The 20,680-nt window shown below is 32.3% G+C and overlaps 1 protein-coding gene across 1 annotated transcript in view; it reads left to right on the forward strand.

Annotated features, from left to right (window-relative positions):
- AP3B1 (adaptor related protein complex 3 subunit beta 1) overlaps positions 1-20,680 on the forward strand; it is a 206,305-nt gene that overhangs the window by 124,429 nt on the left and 61,196 nt on the right. The window contains exons 19-22 of the mRNA XM_016118856.2: positions 1,509-1,665; positions 4,709-4,850; positions 12,355-12,427; positions 19,972-20,078. Of these exons, the coding sequence (XP_015974342.2) occupies positions 1,509-1,665; positions 4,709-4,850; positions 12,355-12,427; positions 19,972-20,078 (479 nt within the window). The remainder of the gene's footprint in view (positions 1-1,508; positions 1,666-4,708; positions 4,851-12,354; positions 12,428-19,971; positions 20,079-20,680) is intronic.

Raw genomic sequence — 20,680 nt, forward strand, 5'->3', positions numbered from 1 at the left:
ACATATCTGAAATATTCCATTAACAATAAGACTTTTGATGGGTTTATCTGAATCCATATTAGCAGTAAGCCATGTGGCAGGAGTTCCACTCTAGCCACTAGAGGAAAAAAATAATCTTTCTCATTAGAAGTTATGAAATTTTTTTCCAAACAAGCAAGTCTTTTTAGAATAAACAAATTCCCTCAAGGACTTTACTAACTTGAAAATTTAAGTAATGGTGCTTGGATTGAACTGGACCCAGATGCAAGTTAAACTAGTTAATTTAGGTGCTATAATTTCTTTTCATAAGTTATGGCATAAGCCAGTTGTCTAAGTTAATTTCTACATATGTGCAACTTCAATATCACAACAAATTCAAAATATCCTTATTTAGCCATTTTGTCTTTGTGAAGTTTGGGGAAGATAAATGTTGCTCTTTGTAAAAGCTGATGATTTGAATGCCTTGCCATGATTACCAGGCACTGCTGTATCCAGTCACCTTTACATGTTTCAAATAATTTAATCTTCACAACACCTCTATAAAGTAGCTAGGATTATTGTCCTCATTTGCAGAAAAGGAAACTGAGACCTAGAGTGTTTGAATAACTTGCTTAGTCTTACAATTGGTAAGTGACAGAGCCAGGGTTTGAACCAGACATTCCAACTTAAGAACCTATGCTTTTAACCACTACAAGCTACTCGAAAAGAATATAGGCATTCCCAGCTTTTTATTGTATGATACTTAAATCAGTCCTCATAAAATAGACATTATTTACCTATTAGAATATTTTAACCTGAGATTTCGTTTCTGCCCAAGGGTACTACAGTTTGTCCTCTTAACTGGGATACTACTCTATACCTCTATAATCTATAACTTTGTAATCATTTCAAATGGTAAAAGATTATGCTTCATGTTTAAAATACACATAAGTATACTGTATGCATAACTTCTGCAGAGAGTCCTAGTATACCATAATTTGTATATAAACCATTGAAATGTATAGCTCTTAAGTGTAACTTTATCATATCTTGACCTACTGAAAACTCCTATGCTAGCTAAAATAAGTAATAACTTATTAATTAGTAATTTTGCTTATTGCCTTTGAATTTAGAAATTCTTGGAGATGATTTGCATGGCTCATTCCCTCTCAAAATTTGTTCTTAAGAAGATTCAGTTGCCTTCTTCTCTAAATAAAATTTCCTATTATCAATAGAAGAATTAAAAATTATTTTTTCATCCTTATGCCATCCTTATGTCATTTAACAAAAAAAAAGTTTTGCCAGTCGTCTAGATACTTATGGGTCTTAAATTCAGTTGACTTAGTTCACCTTTCCTTTGCTTTTCCCTACTCATTATCATAGCCCCTTATGTGTCTTATGGAGTCCCTCCATGCTCACCTTGCTGTAGGATTCCAGCGCTCTGAATGATTGGAGTGTGGTTTCATTTGTGATGACTATTGACAGTTACTTGTGTCCTTTGTGTCATTAAATGGCTGTGAATCAAAGAGCTTCTGGTTCTGTTTTTTCAGAGAGTGAGTCTGCAAGTGTAAGCGGAGAACAAGATGAGGAAGGAGACAGCAGTGATGACAGCAGCGAGGATTCCTCCAGTGAGAGCGAGAGCGAGAGCGGAAGTGAGTCAGAGGTAGAAACCAGAAGAGACAAGAACTCCAAAACCCAAGGAAAAGGGTAAATTATTTTGTCAGAATTTCCTTCAAAATATATTCTGTATTTCCCTTCAATTCATAGAGTGGATTAGAAAATAAGTGTGTGCATTTTTTCCCAGATATTAAGTCTTGTAAAGTTAATTTAAAATACTAGTTCACATTATTCTACTACTTATAATGCTTAGTTTTCATTTTGAACTTGAACAAATCTTGGGGCTACATTTTGAAAATTGGTATAACCTTGGAAGACTGAGTTAAATGATCAAGCGGTAGATATGAAACACTTAATTACCTTTTGTAGCAATTTTGCTGAGGGCTAAAATTAAATCCTGCAACACTTTGCCATTATGTAACTAAGACAATTGATTTTTCTAAATAATGTTATATTAAAAAGATTATGATTCAAATATTAGAGTCAAGGGCTGTGAAGGAAGACAGTCATAAGATATTTAAGTGTTAGCGCTTTTTAAGATCTCCCATTATCAACAACATTATCTTGTATTAAAGTGTCATTAAAATTTTGAGTAATTGGGGCTAATACCTTGGATTGTAAGAGTCTGTTTTCCTCGCTGCTGTCAGCGAGTGGCCTCTGCAGACATGATGGCCCTTTCCCTGGGAGCCTGCTGCCCGCTCCCTTGATGAGCTTGCAGCCCAGCTCAGTCGTGGCTGACAGCACTGATTGGGGCGCAGTACGCTCTCTGCTCCTTTTATTACAGACAGTAATTAAAGCAGCTCGCCCTGCCACTTCCATAACAAACACAGCATAATGCCCTAATTATGACTTTATTAATTTAAGTCAGGATTTAATGATTTTAAAAGTGATTTATATTGTTTTTCCTGTTCAGAACAAATGAAATCTGTAGGTTAAATTAATACAGGCTTTTCATCATTGCAAAGTTAAAAAGCTAGTTACCAGTAAATTCTTTTCATTAGATTAACATCTGAAACTCTAAGCAGTAAGGTAAACAATAATTACCCATCGAAATGGAGTGATGCATAACAAAATAACACCTTTACCTTTAAAATCCTGTCTTAAAAGCTAGAAGTTAAATATGTTCAGAATTATTCACTTGTCGCAACAAAGGAATTACTTGGTCCATAATAGCCTTTTCTTTGAAAGAAATTCTGTACTTTTGGCTTAATATCAGAACAGCCGATTACCTAGATGATTTCCTAGTTTATAAAAGGTATCATTTCTAGGAAGGGAAAGTTTGGTTCAGTGAACTAAATATCTTTTCAGACAGCAAAAGTCAGTATGATAGAAATTTATAATCACAAATTAGATTAGTTTCATTATTTTTTCCTTCAGAAATGGACTTTTCTCTTTACCCATGTTTGAATTTAAAAGAATTGTTTATTACGTCAAAGAGAATCTCAGATGCTTTTGAAGCCTTGTATTTTTAAGTACATGTCTTAACCATTGAATTGGGGATAATAAATTGCTACTCTTTGCCAAGGGTAAAAACAACATATTGTTTAGTCATCACATGTAATTACATGTGCTCTGAGATGTTACCATGACTCCATTTTTAATAAACAGAAATCATATTTCCTCCACAAAAATCAATTCTAGGAAATATCGATTCTTCCCTTGCCTTACCACTCTCCCTCCCCATGTGTTTTTCTGCCTGTCTCAGAATTTTTTTTAACCATTGCCAATATAACTGTATGATAGTTGTTTAAAGCTGAGGAGATTTAAGTACCTTCAAAACCATTCTTTGGTAATCATAATTATTTATGACCAAAGTATTTTCATTAGGAGGGAGATAGTAGGGTGTTATAGGGAAAATATGGTCTTTAGAGTAAGACAGACTCGAATTCAAATTCTAGTTCTGCTCCTTCTGGCTCTGTGTTCTTAAACAAGTTACTTAACTTTCCTGAATATTATAGGATAATATAATAATGCACCCAGTAAGAATATGCTGGAATGTCTAAATAAGATGATTGGTATGAAGTTCCTAACTCTGCCTGATACAAACTAGATTCTTAAAAATACACACACAGTAAAGAGAGCGAGACCTTCTGTTTTGAGAAAATAGCAAAGACTACAAGGCACCTCTCTTCCCCCGAGAGACCTTTTGGCTACCTTATATGTTATGCATTTCCTTGGAGAACTACTTTCCTACCTTTCTGCCTGCCTTATTCCAGTTGCTCAAATTATGTGTCTCTTCCTCTAGGAAGCATTCCCAATCTTGGTTAAGTTTACTTGGATGCTCCTCCAAATGGTTTCATGACACACTATACTTTTATTACTTATCATATTTAATTTTCAATGCCACCTAACTTCTCTGTGTCCTCCAGCAGACAATAAACTCTCTAAGGAAGGCACATGGAAATTGTCTATATTTTACTAATAATAGTTGTTATCCTCAGCATCTAACATAGTCCCAGCACATGGTGGGCAATCACATATTCGTTAAATGGATCATTTGGTATTTAAAATTTTGTATTTGTTTATCTTACATTTTTAGTAAGACATTCTCTTCTGAACTAGTTAGCATTTTCTCATATATGTTTTAGGATCTTATTTGGGAACACATGTAAGTAATTTTCTTGGACAGAAAAATATAAAATGCAAGTCTATTTTATTTTAGCAAAAGTAATTGTATAAATACTTAAACTTTTGTATGACAGTGTTTTGAGACTACATTTTAAAATTAGCCTAAGTATTTTTGAAGCTCCTAATGTATATTCCTGATAAATCAAAATTTCATTATTAATTATTTTCTACTCGAGGTATCTTTTAATATTATTTTATGACCTTTTCGTGTGAGGATGTGTGATGTGGTATAATTGGTTTCGAATGGGTTCTGACTTATTTGTTTATAGATAATACAACCTTTATTACTATTTCTCTGATACGTTCTGGGATTTTAAAACTACTTTTTTCATCTTTTTATATACTAAGAAGAAATGGTTCTCCATGAAATACTCTTCTTTAGTAAAGGTTTAGTAAAGGCAAAATAGACAGATGGCAACCTTTGCCATTTGATGTTTTAAAACTACTTAAACTTCTTTCTATAAAAGGTTTAAAGTTGATATTCACATTTTATTATTATGCATAGTGATTCTGAAGATGAGGAGAAGGAAAATGAAAAATCTGAAACTTCTGATTCTTCCAATGAGGAATCTAGTTCAATAGAAGAAAGTTCTTCAGATTCTGAATTAGAGTCAGAAAATGAATTGGAATCCAGAAAAGTCACTAAGGTAAGAGGTTACATATTTGTTGTAATCGAAAGTAAATATTCTTATAGGCTTTCCCCATTCAGAATAAATATCCCTGAAAATTAATGTTTTGTAGAAAATCAAGAAACTAGGAAAGGAATTTGCCATCACTGACAACTAAAATAAACACTATCTTCATTCACCCACACTGGTGATTTTATACAATATTTTCTAGATAATTGCTTCCTTTATAACTCAGCCCTGCAGAGGAGTTAGAAACCTTTTTTAACAACCTCTTTTGCCACCAAAATTAGAGAACTCAGTGTTTATAAGTGTGGCCGTTGTTGTTCTTGGCTAAAATATCACAAAGGAAGCTTTTGCTAAAGAGAAGTAAAAGGAAGTCACAGACACAGTATTGAGTAAAGGAATGTAAATGTACATGCATCAGAAGAACTTGAGACTAAATACCCTTTTAAAAAATGTTGGGTACTTTAAATAATAGAATATTTTAAAGGCTTAATCAAAGGATATTTATTCCTTAGCTAATTAACAAAAATGCAGTAGTTTCGTATTTAAAAACAAAGAATCACTTATATAATGATAATGCTTTTTGATATATTTTTAACCTAGAACTTTGTCTGCTTAGCAAAAAAAGGAGTATAAATTGCAAAACAAAGTTATTAATATAAAATTTAGACCTAATAAATACCTTTCTGATCATTATTTATTGCTCCCTTCCTTTAAATGAATCATGTTGTGAGGTGTCAAATGCAGTAGTTTTGATAAATAAACTATATTATTCCATATGTAGAAAATATGATCAAATCTTGTCTTTTAAATTGAATTTGCTTTCTTTTTAACCCATTTATTTATTTATTCTATGCTTATTCATTTCTTTAGTAAGCCATCTGAGTAGCCAAAGATGAAAATAAATTCGTTGAAGTAGATAATTGCCCTCCTCTATTCAGAGATTTATTGTTGAAACTAAGCATGTTTAAAAATTGGCTAGTATTTGTCTTACCTTATTTTAAATATTCTTGAATATAGTAAAACCTATTTTAAACTTGAATTTATATTTAAAATTTGTGTCTATATATAGTATGTAATCTGAAATTTCTGTTTCAAAAAATCATATAAAATCTTAGAGATTTTTAGGTTTGTTACTATGGCCTTGTATAAAAGTTTATCACATAGTGAGTTTGATATCCTCTCATTTCCTACTTAAATTATACAAAAGCTTATTTAAAATAAAGGAGCCTTAAACAGTAAGTACAACCCAGAATAAGAAATTAGTATTTTAAAAAATGACCAAACAAGAAATCAATGCTGTCAAGTGAGTGGAATTAAAATTATTCTTATGAAGTTTCGTAAAAGTTGAAAAATTCCAGACTTTAGTGCCTATATAGTATAAGAAATAGGGCTTTAGGACCCCATCAGAAAGTCACAGAGGTACCCCAAGTTAACAACTCAATTTGTTTCTTCTTTGGCACAGACTTTCAGTCATCGGATTAAAGTTATTACTAATTGAAAATATTTTACTGTACAACATCAGTATAATATTCTGAAGTATTGCAATGAGCCAAGACTTGAGAAATACAGACGTTACTCATATTGATAGTTTCATGTCTCTGTTTTGCTTATGTAGCTAATTTTCTCTATATTAGAATGCCTTTCCTGTCTATAATGGACAGATGGGATTGTTTTAATTATCAATTGGAGTATTCTCTACCTTGGTGCCACTATAACTATTTTTTTCTTTCTATTTCTTCCTGAGTGATTTGGAGTATACCATGCAATAACAAGTATACTAATTTTCTAATAATGGGCAACTCTATAATTGTAGAAAAGTCTTCCTTCCACCAAGTATTGTGGCTTCTGCTCTAAATTATGAGTAATGAAGGCAGATGGTAGGTGCTTTACCTTAATTTAGCATGACACTATGTTAGTGCTGAAAATTCATATCCCTTAAATACACAACCTAACTAAATCTATACTTTTACTCTTCCTCTTCCATTTCTTACAAATGGACAATGTGTCTTGGGGATATCGAGCATGGAAATTAGACCTTAAGGTACCCTACATGTATGGCTTTGAAAGCAGTTCATTTTATGGTGGTCCTATGAGATAGGTTATTAGAAGATATTATCTTTATGCTTTAGTTTCCTCGTCTATAAAGTAGAAATGTTAATACATGCTCCACTTCTTTCAAGTGCCATTATAAAAAAAAAAAAATCAAATGTGCAAGATCAATGTAAAGCATGGTATAATTATAAAACAGCAGTGTTAACATTTTTTAACTTAAACATTAATTCCATGCGAGACCAACAATATTAGCATCATAGAATACTAATACTCAAAGGAACCAAAAATTTTTTATAATTCTTACATGTCTCCTGTATTTTTTCTAACTATTTTTATACCTTTCGAGTTATAAGTCAACACTCAGGGATGACCCTTTACCTGAAGCCTGTGATCTCATCCACTCGCTGCAGAAGACTGAGCTGCCAACTGCTGCGAGCGTCTCCTGCCGCTCTCTGCTTCTTCACACACATTCTCTATTACCCTCCTTTTTCTTTGGATGTAGCTCTGAGTAGGCTGTCCCTGTCCACTAACCAAAATAAGTCCTGCTTCTTTCTGACCTTGTTTTGTTGATAATCATCTGCCTCCTTTGCACTTTTAGTCTTTTTCTCCACAAATCCCTCCTCATTCACTCCCATAGCTTCAGCTAAAACATTTGTGTGAATTCTTTCATAAGAACATCTCTAAGTCCCTACAACAGCTGTAACTTCCCCCCTCCCCCAAATTCAAACCAAATTCTCGGATTTCTCAGGAGCTACTGGTTTTCCTAATATAGCCATAAGAGGACATGCTCTACCATTTGGTATCAGCATTCTTTCTAATATCCCAGATCTGTAGCCCCAGGATTGTCTTTGAATCCTCCCTCATCCTGTATTTTTACACAGTTGCCAAATCTTAAAGATTCCGTGTATTATTTCTCATTTCTGTTTCTTCTCTTCCTGCCATCACCATTCTAGATCAACTCTTCATTACCTCACTCATAGGCCATTGCTGTTGGTAATTCTCAGACGCCTGCTCAACTCCGGTACTTTTTTACAGGTGCCAGATTAATGTTCACATTACCATTGTCGTGTGAGTTCAGTAAACCCCTCAGGATAGCATGGCCAAACCTACCTTTCCAGTGTTACCCTCCTTTGTGTTGCTTGTCTTCGAATTCCAATGGACTGGTTGTGGCTCTCTCAATATGCTGTATGCCTTCTCATTTCTGTGTCTTTGTTCTTCCTTTTACACCATTTCTCTTTTTACAGAAAATTCAAGCTAGAGAAAAGTGTCCACATATCAGATGGTTATCCCTCTGCTTCTCCTAGTTAAGAATGACTGCATGGAATAAAAAAAAAATGTTACCGATGAGAGGGTATTACTCATATGGAAGGTGTAGGGATAGTCAAAGACCGAGAACCACTGTTCCTCAAGTATTTGTCATTCAGTACCATGACCCAGCCAACATATACATAAGACACAAAACTGTAGTCACACTTTCTGGTGTCATGTTTGTTTGTTTGTTTGTTTGTTTGTTTGTTTGATTGTATTATTGATTCTGAGATGTCTTTGAGATCAGATATTGTCAGTAATGACCAAAGAAAATTATCTTTTCTTCAGTTATACTTAGTTTAATAGGCAAGCATATTTTTATTTGTGTGTGTGCCTGAAATACATGTAATAGAGAAATATTTTAATTTGAGTCTAACCTATATTATGAAATAATTCTTTTGCCCCAAATAATGGGGGATAAAGAAAATTTGGCACGTGATCTGAGATAGATCATGGATAAGAGTGAAAGGACTGTTTTCTGATTGGTTTTCTGTCCTATTTGAGATATAAGAAACAAGCTTAACTTGTGTTTTTTACAAGTATTTATGTATGTTGCAATTATATAACTTTTGTGAACATTGTAGAATATTGGTTTTTACTCTGACAATTCAAAGCCTTGCCTCTTTCAATTTATATCTTTCCTGGTTTAGTTCATATTTTAAGTTCTCTAGAACAGAAATAGCATTTCACTTCAATTGAGATCTTTAAATAAAAGTGAATGCCATTAAGTAAGCTTTCTTACTGAAGTATGTATTATCTAATAGGAAAGATTTGTTTAACAGTTTAGACTAATTTTTAACTTAAAAGAAGTCTCAATTTACTGGTAATGTACTTTTGTTTTAGAGCACAGTGTAAGTGCGAGCCTCAGATTTTTTAAATCAAATTTGTTAGATGACTTGAAGGCAAGAGAGTCATTAAATTGTCCTTGGTTGGTAATTCTAATTGAAAATATTTCATGCAAATATCTTGCCCTGTGAGGCTAAAAATTAGCCTTGAATTTTTGTTGATTTCAAAGCACAATATGGGTTTGACAAACTTTATCACTTATCCTGTTTTATAGTTTTAAATTTCAAACCTCTTTACAGTGGTTTCCTCTTAGGAAGCATATTTGATGCTTGTTGTGTCAGATCTTTTTTTCTACTTGCCTCTTTTTTTAAATCAGCATGAAAATAAACATGCATAATACATTAAAAAATCTTTACAGATACATTATTACATTATTGAATATTTTTGTTTGTATTATTTGGAGCTTATTAAAAATTTCCAGGATCTTTTATCTGTTATTTGAAATGCAATATATTAAATAGAAATCAGTTTCTCTACCCTGTGACTTTGTATTTCATTTTGAAAATGTTGATGTGTTGAAGTGTATAATCGAATACCATTGAAACAAAATGGAGATTTGAAGATGATGAATTGATAACTAGGTATTTTTGTAGTGAGATTTTAAGATCAGTTACTGCTGTCCTTATAAAAGTCTAATACAGTCACTCAGCTGTTAAAAACCTAATTCTCTATTTAAAAAATATACAAAAACAAATTGTCTGTGTTTCTGCCTGATCTCTTCTCAAGTACTAACACAATGGAAACAGTGGGTGATCCGTCAATGTGTTTGGTTTGTCAATGATGGTTTTGTATAAATATTGGGAGGGTAAGAAATAAAATTCACACAGTAAAATATGATTTCATCTGCCTTTTCTCTGCAGCTCCATGGCTCATGCTGCGGTGTGAAATTCTCATTTTACACACTTTGCAGGCGGAGCACATGAATTATGCATTGAGCAAGAAAAATCTCCTGCCTCAAGTCCTATATGCATTTACCCAGGTTCTGTCTCTATTACCAAGATGAATTGCAAATGGAGAAATGTTTGATGGAATAGGGCTCTTAACTTCTTTGTTTAGAATTCAGATTTTTATTTTTATAGTATATCCTTTAAGTATGAAAATGTTTTGAACTTACTATGGATTTTTTAAAATGAAAAATGAAATATAATATAAGAGAGGAGTACCAACACATCATGAAGCTTTTTAAAACCTTGATTCAGAATGCAAGGCTTTTTCAATTTAGTAGAAATGACCATTATCTGTTGCTAATGTTGTATTTCAGTCACCCATTATTTGCTGTTCTCAGAAAGTCAATGAAATTCTGTCCTTTTTAGAACCTTTTTTCTTTCTGTTTTAGGATTTATACCAATTTCACATGCAGCTCTGTTCTCTGTTGTATGTGACCTGATGTGTATTTAATAGATATTGTTACAAACTCTTAGCTGTGAAGTAGAAAATAAAGTATAGACTTGCCTCCAGCTTTAACTCTATCTTGATTTGCTAGTTTTCTAATTTTTCAGGTGGGGAGGTTACAGTTCCCTAAAGACAGTCATGCACCATTGTAGCTTATAGGAAGCTACACCCGTTGTGCTCAGCATAGCATTTTGATGAGTCACATGGTGATGAGCTCTTTTTGTTATATTTTCTTTCTTCACAGGAATGATATTCTAGTTGAGATGGCATTTTCTTTCTCACTGTTTTTGTGACTTGTAACTTTTATATTTCAGCTTCAAAACTAACATTTCTTCTATTTTTTTTCACCTAGTCCAAGAAATTGGTATTCACTTGAGGCATGGAGAGAGGGCAAATGTTTTTAAATAACTAATGAAAATTAAAACCCATCTGATTTGTAGTTTTCAGTGGCAGAGACAGTTATTTTGAGGAAGAAAATCAATGCTGATGTTTTTAGTTAGTGTTTTAATGACTATTATTGTGTGATCCTTGAAAACATTTTTTCTGAGTATTGGCATAAGGGAAAAACAAGCAGAACTTAAAATCATTAAAAATGTTACCTAAACTATAATTTGGTGTATTGCTCTTGTTCATGTATGTGCACCGTAATAGCAGCTCTAACATGGTTGTAAGCTTTAAACGATGATAATGTACCTTTTGCTTTAACGATACCTTTCTGTAGTTAGAGAAATACTTCAAACATATTTGTAATAATTCCCATAAACAATAAGCTATAAACTCCTTTGGTGGATTGTAAGTTATCTGAAGGCAGGGACTATGTCTTTCTTGGGTTTGTTACTTCCATTGCTTAGTATAGAATCTGACGTATATTAAAAATTCTATGCCCATCTGTTAATAAATGAATGAACAAAACCATTTCAGCAAAAACTTAAGTTTTGGCCTTTAATTTGAGAAGATTTAATGTAAAAAAAAAAAAAAGCATAGATTGTAAAAAGACAAGTGACTTTGACCTGAATACATCTATTTAACACCCTAATCTTTGTTGGTCTTTAATTGTTGATAATGCTACTCAGTGCTGCAATTACCTTACCCCTTTTTTTTTTTTTTTAAGATCACACATTTTATTCTTACTCTTTAAGCAAACTCTAAACATCTCAGACTTAAGGGCATTTTTTTTCTAGTCCATGGTTATCCACATTTCAAAAATATAATAGACCGAACAAGCAGATCTGAAGTAGAGGAAGCCCTAATTATGTGCAAATATGTTTTGAAATATTTATTCTCCTCAAAAAAAAAAAAAAACAATGAAGAAAGAAATGAATTCTTTTCAACCCTAAAGAGCAGTAGCCTGAAAATGTCATCTTTAGATTTTAATGAATACCTTCTGCAAAAGAAGTCTAACACGCCCAGTATAGAAATATAAAGTATGTGGTACAATGCCTATCACAAACTACATCTCAGCAAAGCTAATCTGTCACAAACCGTTAATAATCTCAGAGCTAAGCATATGTTTTTTGAGTGATTCTTTTTCTTAAATCAACTTGTTTGAAAATTATTTTTAAGAATGTATGCTTTCTACCGAAGAGCCACATTACATTTTTTATGTTAGCAAAAAATTGTCAGATTATAAAATAATTATTTCCCTTTAAGTTTTCTTCTGAAGGTCCTTGATAATCTTTTAACACAAAATATTTTTAAATCATTAATAGTTTGCGTGATGGAGAGGAAATACTGTATGCTAACTGAAATAAAAATTTTGATTCAAAAAGCCATTTTGTATAACCATAAAGAAGTTTAGCTTAATTTTCCTCTCCTTGGAAAACTAAGCAGAGGAAAAATGTTTTTTTGAAACGGTTAGGACTACTTCATAGTTTCTTAAATAGAACATGCAATAAATGAAATATTTCTTATTTTATAGGAGAAAGAAAAAAGAACAAAGCAAGATAGAAAGCCTGTTACAAAAGATGTTTCACTTCTAGATCTAGATGATTGTAAGTATTGAAATTTAAATTTTTGCTTCTGTGTTTAGTAGTGGTACTTTTTTATTTTTATAGTACCTTTTACTGTGTCTCAAAGCATATTAACATCTATTACAAAAGATTTGTAGATGAATAAGGCAAGAAAGTTTTACAAATAGTTCTGTTAGTATCTTGTTCTTTCCTCTTTTTAGCATATCAGTTTTGTATCACCTGAATAAATGTAATTAGTCAAATAAAAGTGCACCAAATTTGTTTTAAGATCTTCTGCTTTAGTAGTTTATACTTGTTTTAATAAATAATTACTCACATCTCACAACTTGTACATTCTTAAATGTTGGTTATGGGGACTGAGATAATTGAAAAATGTAAAGGACGCCGCTGTCTTCTACTTGTCACACTTTTGGTGGGAACAGAAATGGGTACAAAGCTTTTGGAGGACAGTGTGGCTATACCTATTAATATTTTAACTGCAAAAAATCTTTGTCTCAGCAAAGCAACTTCTAAGAACTCAGAACAAAATATTCTCACCCAGGTGTGCAAAGGTGTATATTCATCATCTCACCTAAATCCTCCTGCATTGTGAGACAATGGAATTAACTTTGTTAGTAGGTAGTTTTTGCACTAGAAAAAGAGTAACAACAAGTAAGATTTCATGAATATTAAACTACTGTCACTTTTCAGCATAGTTTTTTCATGCCAGAGATGAGATATGTTTTTAGATTGTCTTACCTTATAAACAGAACATAGAGCTGTCCTGTTTATATTATTTACCTGGCCTGTCTTCAGTAGTCATGGAAAACTCTTAATATAGAAAAATTAAAATATATAATATGGAGAAATATTTAATATAGAGAAGTTAAAGTAAACTTGGAGCCACATTTGAATGGTTTCTCACCTATTAGCGAAGATTTTAAAGTAACATCCATTATTGCTAAGGTTTGGAGAAACATGTATTCTACGTATGTTTTCGATAGGGATATAAGTAGCTGCAGCTTTTTTGAGTTATTTTAGCAGTATTTATCAAAACTTAAATTGCACAAACCTTTTGACCTAGCCATTCTTTTCTGGAATTTATCTTACAGGTAAACTAGCAAAATCAGGTCTCATTCCATCTTTGTTTAGACCCTTGAATATAATGGCTCGTTTTTACACTTAAAGTCCGTATTCCTAGGTTACTCATACCTTAGGGGATCTGCCTCCTGCTACTTCTTATCTGCATTTCTGAAATACACCAGGCTGATTCCTGCCCACAGCCTTTGTTCTGCTGTTCCCCCTGCTAAGAGCATTTCTTGCAGACTAATGGCAAGCTGCTTGTTATCTTCCAAATCCCAGCTCAAAAGTCACCTTCTCGTACACACTGTCACTAATCATTCTTTACCGTTTTCGTGACATTTTTCACTATCTGAAATTATCTTAAATATTGTTATTACCTGTTTATTGTGTCTCTCCCAATTAGGATACAGATTACAGGAGAATAGGATTCTTGTCTATCTTGCTCACTGCTATTCCTAGTGCGTAGGACACACCTGGTACGTAGTGGGCACTCAGTAAATATTTGTTGACTTAATAAAATATGCAAGGTTATGTATAAAAATTTCATTGCAGCATTATTTATTGTAGCAAAATCCTGAAAACAAAATATCTACCAGTAGGATGATATAACCATTCAGAAAAATGGGGCAAATCTTTATGTGCTAATTATGTTATTAGGTATCCAAAATATTGTAATCTTTTAAAAAGATACATGTAGAGCATGATTCCACTTGTTTTTTTAAAAAATAAAATAAAAGAGGAGCTATATCTTGAACACGAACATGATTGTACATCATATATTTCTGGAAAGCTGCAAAAGAAATAATTAACAGTGTTAGCTTCAGCCTCTTTGGAATGTAGTGCTAAAAAACTTGTATATTTTATATCTTTCTATGACAATAAATGTTTTACATACATATGTAACTTTTACAATTTACATTAACAGTCAAGCACATTTAAAAAGGAATTAGAAGTAAACATTTCATGGTACTAAAGTGCAGTAATTACATTTTCTCCTTATATTTGACTCTGGATTTACTCACGGCTAAAATAAAAAGAGAAACCTGTAAAAGCGTATAATTTTTGTTTAATTTCTTAAAGTACTTTTTACATATAGAAACAATGTTTTTTCTAAAATATTAAATTTTAAGACTTTAAATGTAAGTTTTTTTTTTATTTTAAGGGAAATTTCACGTCAACTTACTTACATTTACCTTAACATAATGTATATTTATTTTTGCTTTTGATACCCAAAAGCTATTTCTTAAAAAAATCTTTTAAGAAATGACACTTGAAACTCTCTTTTTTAACAAATCAATTCAGCCCATGTTTGTGGTTTGTCTGCTAAGTGCAAGGTTCTTTGCTAGGTGCTAGAACAAGTAAACAGAATTTAGTTAATTCTCTTCTAGAGACTAAAATCTAGTTAGGGACCCAGATACCTGAACAAGTAACACTTTGTATAAGAGATACAGTAGAGGTACAAAGTGTAGTAAAAAAAAAAAAAAAAAAGTGGGGTGAGGGAGGGAGACAAAAAACAAACAGCTACAAAGGCCTTATGGTAGAAGTATGATATGAGCGTACAGATACAGACAAGTGGAGTGTTAGAGAAAAATGTGATAATGGCTCTTAAAATACTGACTTCATTATTTGCTGCTTATTAGCCTACAGTGGTTCTCCATTCTCCATGGCAAGGAGTTTGTTGATCAGAAACTTAAAAAGTCACTCTCCAGTGGCTTGAGTTCCCAGCTGTGATAATTAGATTAATTTTAAAGGTAGGACAGACACATCCTTTATATTTTATCTAAGAGGCACATCATAATCCATAGAGGTTATTTGTTCAGTACCCAGTGCATACCAGGAAAACTGCAAGTACTAAATTTGTCTATGTCTTCATTCAGAAAACTTTCATTGAACACTTGCTATGATCTGGGTAATCTACTACATGGCGGAGATTCTAAATGGATACAAAATTGTTCCTACCCAAGGAGTGTAATGTCAGAACCACATATATTGGCAATCAGATTGCCCCATTATAAATGAAATGAGAAAGAGATATGCACAGAATGCTATTGGATATCGAGGTACTTAACCCACTTAGCAGTACCCAGATGTAAAGCTTAAACTGAGTAGAAATAAGAATTAGTCAAGCTGTTGAAGGTAAGAGAAGAAAATAAGGGGAGTAAAGGAGAGTGAAAAAACTTGCTACTACCTGAAATAATTATTGTTTCTCTGTGGAAGTAGCACAGTTAGCAACCCTAGCAATAGACTGGCTCTACTAAAAACAGTCTAGTGGTTTTGAATAACTAGCTTGATATTTCCTTATCGCATCTGTTGAGGGGATATTATCAGAAGTACAGGTATTATTAGTCCTAGCATGGCCTTTAATCAGTTAATTTGTGTCTCATTTTATTCATTTGTAAAATGATAAAAGAAGAATGCCTGAAATTTTCTACAGTTCCTTTAGATTATGAAATTATATGACTATTTCATGATATCAGTTGATAATACATTAGAAAATATTTACGCTAACATAATATGGCCTAATAATAGATTAGGCTTAGAAGTAACAACACACTTTCTTTTTTCCAGGCATATTTTATATTTCAGGAAATTAAATCATGTTTGAGTTCCCCATACCATGTCATCTCAATAGAGCCATCATAAAGCAGCCGTCATATTCTGGTGTTCTTTTGTAGGAAATGTAAACCTATATAATTACACTGTTAGTACAGCTAACTGTAAAATCTTTTTAAAATTGTTATTGACCAATAATAACCATGCTTCAGATAAGCCGTATGATATGTGATACATTGTTGAGCAAATCGTGGTAAAGGCAGTAGAGTGGAGTAGTTGAGAGGACAATGGAGCTGGACTACTTGAGTTTGAATCCCACTTGTATTACTTGCTAGCTGTGTAACCTTGGGCAAGTAACTTAATCTCTCCATGCTTTATCTATAAAATCAGAATAATAGTCATACTTTTTAGGCATATTAAGAGGATTAAATGAGTCGATAAATGTAAAAGTATTTAAAACTGTGCTTGGTACATGATAAATATTATATAAGGGTTAGCTATGATGACGATAATAATGAAAATCTAGCAGCAGCAAATTACATTTAACAAGTTAAATAACTTCATATTAAATTATTACATATTAAAAGTTACTTATTCTTAGATTTTAAAGTGAAACTTTGATTAGAAGAATAATTATATAATTACCTTTTAAAATGTACTTTAATAAAGAAAAAAAGTGTTGCGTAGAAAGTTTTTTTAAAAAAATAAAATGGGTTTGTAATCCATGTACCCTGGGTTTACATTCTGATATATCAGTTCAGATTCTTTTCATATGCAAATCCCCTCCCCTCCAAATTGTATCATACTGAGATACTATTTTATCATATGCTTCTTTCTCTCTTTATCATACATATTCCTTTCCATGCCATAAATATTATTTAACAACTTTATTGTTAATGACTGCATGGTTATCCTTTATATAGTTGTAATAAATTCCATTTAACAGATTTACTATTGTTGAAATTTTACTTGTTTCCTTTTTTTTTTTTTTGCTATCATAATCAGTGAAGCAATACACATCATCATAAGTATATTATTGCATTATCTCCATGACTATTTCCTTAAGATAAATTCCCAGGAGTAGAATTGCTAGAACAAAGGCTTTGAAGAATTCTATTGTGTTCAATTGCCTTCCACAAAGCTTATTCCAACTTACACAGTATTAATATAAAAGTGCCAGGTTCATTATACCCTTACTGATGCCGGATTTTGTATTTTAAAATTGCCTTTGCTGATTTCATAAGTAGAAATGGTATCTCATTTTAATTTCTAAGACACGTTATTTTAAAAAAAAAATACATTGAGTCATTTTGTTTCTTACACATTAATTAAATTCTTTAGCATAGTCCACTAGCCTCAGAATCCAGTTTAGGATAAATTTCAGTGCCAATTTTTGTCTTGCCAAACCTGTAAACATATTTGCAATCATTTCTTTAATACCAGAGACTGTCTTCTGAATGATATTAAAAGCCTATCTTTTTTTTTTTTTAAGAATCAGACTTGCCTGTAGTGTGAATTTTTCTCTCTTGTCTTTTGGTGTCTTTTTCCTCTCTATCTCCTTAACCAAGCCACAGTTTATTCCTGACATGGGCATCTAATATTTTTTGGTTAGACGGATAGACGAGCAAATGAACAAGCATACATTTAGAACCCACCTTAAAAGTTACCTGTTGCGTGGAAAGGCAACATATTTTGATCCAAGTTAGAAACCATTTCTAGTCCTCCAGTGGTTCTACCATTCATTTGTTTTATGACCTTGGCAAGCCTTAATATCCCTGTGCCTCGGTTTACAATGTCTTTAATATAAATGCCCTTTCTGCCTTTTCACTGCCATTATCTTACTTCAGTCCTTTTCACATCATGCCTAAACTATTGTAAATTCTTCCTAACTGCCAACCTGGCCACTCCTTCTTCAGTCTGCCTCTTATACTACCATCTGATTAATTACCCTGCAGTACCATATATCAGATCATTTTTCTTTTTGGTAGATTTTTAACAGCTCCCTTAGTTTATAGGATAAATCTAACCCCGTTAGCTATCTAATTTCCTACCTCTGTCTTTGTTTACAACATTTTCTTAGTCAGTAATTAACCAATTTCTTCCTTTTCTCTTCCTCAGATCCTACCTTTACTTAAAAACTGGACTTCATTCCCTCCTACTCATGAAACCTTCTCTTAGCACCGTATCTCCAATGATCTTTTTTTTTTTTCCCCCAACTCCCTGTGGGTCTTGCGACTATACAGTGGTTTTCAACATAGGCCTGAGGAAGCCTGGGGATTTGTGGCAATGCTTCAGGCACACTAAAGGAGTGAGAGCGAGAAACCTGGGTCTCCACTTCCTCCTTCACCCAGTCTCTGCTCTGCTTTTTCTATGTATATGTTGAGATTTTATTTAAGATTTCCTTTGAAAATTTTTTTCTTTTGACAATCTCATTTATGGATTATATTGTTACTTTTTTTTTTCTTTAAGCATGTGTATCTTTTTTTCTCAGTTAGGTTTTAAGTTGCTTAAAGACAAGCATATTATCTTAAACTTTTTTGTCTTTCCCTTGCTCTCCGGTTCAAGAAATATTTATTGCTAATTTTATGAATTAATATTTGTTCTGCCTAATTTGCAGGATATTGTGAGACTAAAATGAGAAAAGATGCTTTGAAAAGTGGTGTCAAATTAAGTAAATATTATTTCCTTTATAGTGTTAAGTGAAGTGAGAATTTGTTGGAAGCTAAAACTTTTTCCACATTTTAATTTATTTCAGTTGAGCGATTACCAAGCACAAAAAACATCTGCTCACACAGACTACTAGAAATAAAAGCATATAAAGACATTTATATTATGGAAGAAGTATGGTTTTAGGAGTGTGTCTAAATGTATCTGTGGAACAAAGAATGCACGTATAGGCTAGGTTATGCTTTTCCTCTAAGTACTATCTTAACAGTAGCAGTTGCAAGGTGAGTGAGGCAAAAAAGTACCTTCTAGGCAAAAGGAATAGACTATAAAAGGCTCAAAGACATAAAACAAGATCTTGGGAACTGTTGATTGGTAGAGCTAGAACATAGTGGCTGATGAAATCGTAGCTAAGCTAGACCTATATTGCCCAATATGGTGGCCACCTGCCACACATAGCTACTTAAATTTAAATTGATTAAAAACAAAAATGCAGTTCTTTAGTCATACTAGCCACATTTCAAGAACACATTAGGTGTATTTGCTAGTAGCTACCACATTGGATAGCACAGCTATAGAATATTTTCATTATCAAAGAAAGTTCTATTGGACGATGCTGAGCTAGATTATGGAAGAGTTGGACTTTTATTTTGTAGGCAATTGTGAGCCTTTTCAGAGTCTTAAGCAGGGGAGTAACATGATCAGATTTGCATTTTTAGAAGATTTTCAAATTTTTAGATATCTGATCTCTAGTACATGGGAGTTTTAGAATAAACATTTTAATCTAGCACATCACTTTTGCTGACAAAGTATAATTAGAAGGAAATTAGGTAGCCTGTGACTCTATAATCATTATGGTGGAGAATAAAATAGGACAAGGATTTAAATATCCTTTTAAAACTTCTAACTCAACTGAAGAACTCTCTCGAAAGCTATTGTTATTCTTTATATTAGTCTGAAAAAAAAAGTTTCTTTAGCTTTTCTTTTTAGTTAAGTTGCTGGGTAATAAATGCTAGTGATAAAGTTATGTGATAAAAATTTTCCAAAAATTTACTCAAGATACTTATATTCTTATTTTGTTACAGGATTTGCCATTATGTTTTGAAAGCTAAGACTCATAACTGCCATGACTTGATAATAACTTGACTAAAACAAGATATTAAATAGAATTGTCACAGATTTATTAAAGTAATTTAATTACATTTACTAACAAACTAAAAATGTTGCTTTTAATAATGTAAATTAGATTTTCATGTATGTTTGCTAATTTGGGCCTTTGCTTGCAGTTAACCCAGTATCTACTCCAGTGGCACTTCCCATGCCAGCTTTTTCTCCAAGCTTGATAGCTGATCTCGAAGGTTTAAATTTGTCAACTTCTTCATCAGTCATTAGTGTAAGTAATTTTCAAAATACATCAGCTCGGTTTTCAAATGATGCCACTGTATCATTTTTATTAAAATGCAAAGAATTGAATGAAGTAGAGTCTTAGTCTTGAACAGTTCTTCCTCTGACAAGTTCAATTCATATCTGACCTTTAAATTTTAAATATATATTTTTTTTAATTTGCTGTACCCAAACCATTATCATCTCAATACTTCTGCTTTGTTATCATGTGTACGTTTTTCTCTGTTATGCATCTGAAATATATATGGGTTCTTTGCCACCTTGAGTTAGTTTATATAAATAAATTCTGCCATAAAGAATTATTGTCTACATTAACAGACTTTCATTCTCATAATCATTCTGTTTTCATCATGCTGAGTTTTTTTTTTTATCATAGACTGTTAAAAATACCTGTTTCATTTTAGAATTCAAGATTATATTTATCTTTATGTTATCTTCCTACATTTATTTACATGCCTTGTTGTCTCTAAAAAAATTCTTTAATATTACTTATGGGGTGTGACTTGAAGGGAGGCAAAAGGCTTGCCTATCTCAGAATAATGCCAAAACCATCAGCCTGTCATAGTGTCTGAAACTGCAATAACTTTTTCT

This window comes from Rousettus aegyptiacus, unplaced genomic scaffold (assembly GCF_014176215.1).
Source record: "Rousettus aegyptiacus isolate mRouAeg1 unplaced genomic scaffold, mRouAeg1.p scaffold_m13_p_8, whole genome shotgun sequence".
In the NCBI taxonomy this organism is placed as follows: Eukaryota; Metazoa; Chordata; class Mammalia; order Chiroptera; family Pteropodidae; genus Rousettus; species Rousettus aegyptiacus.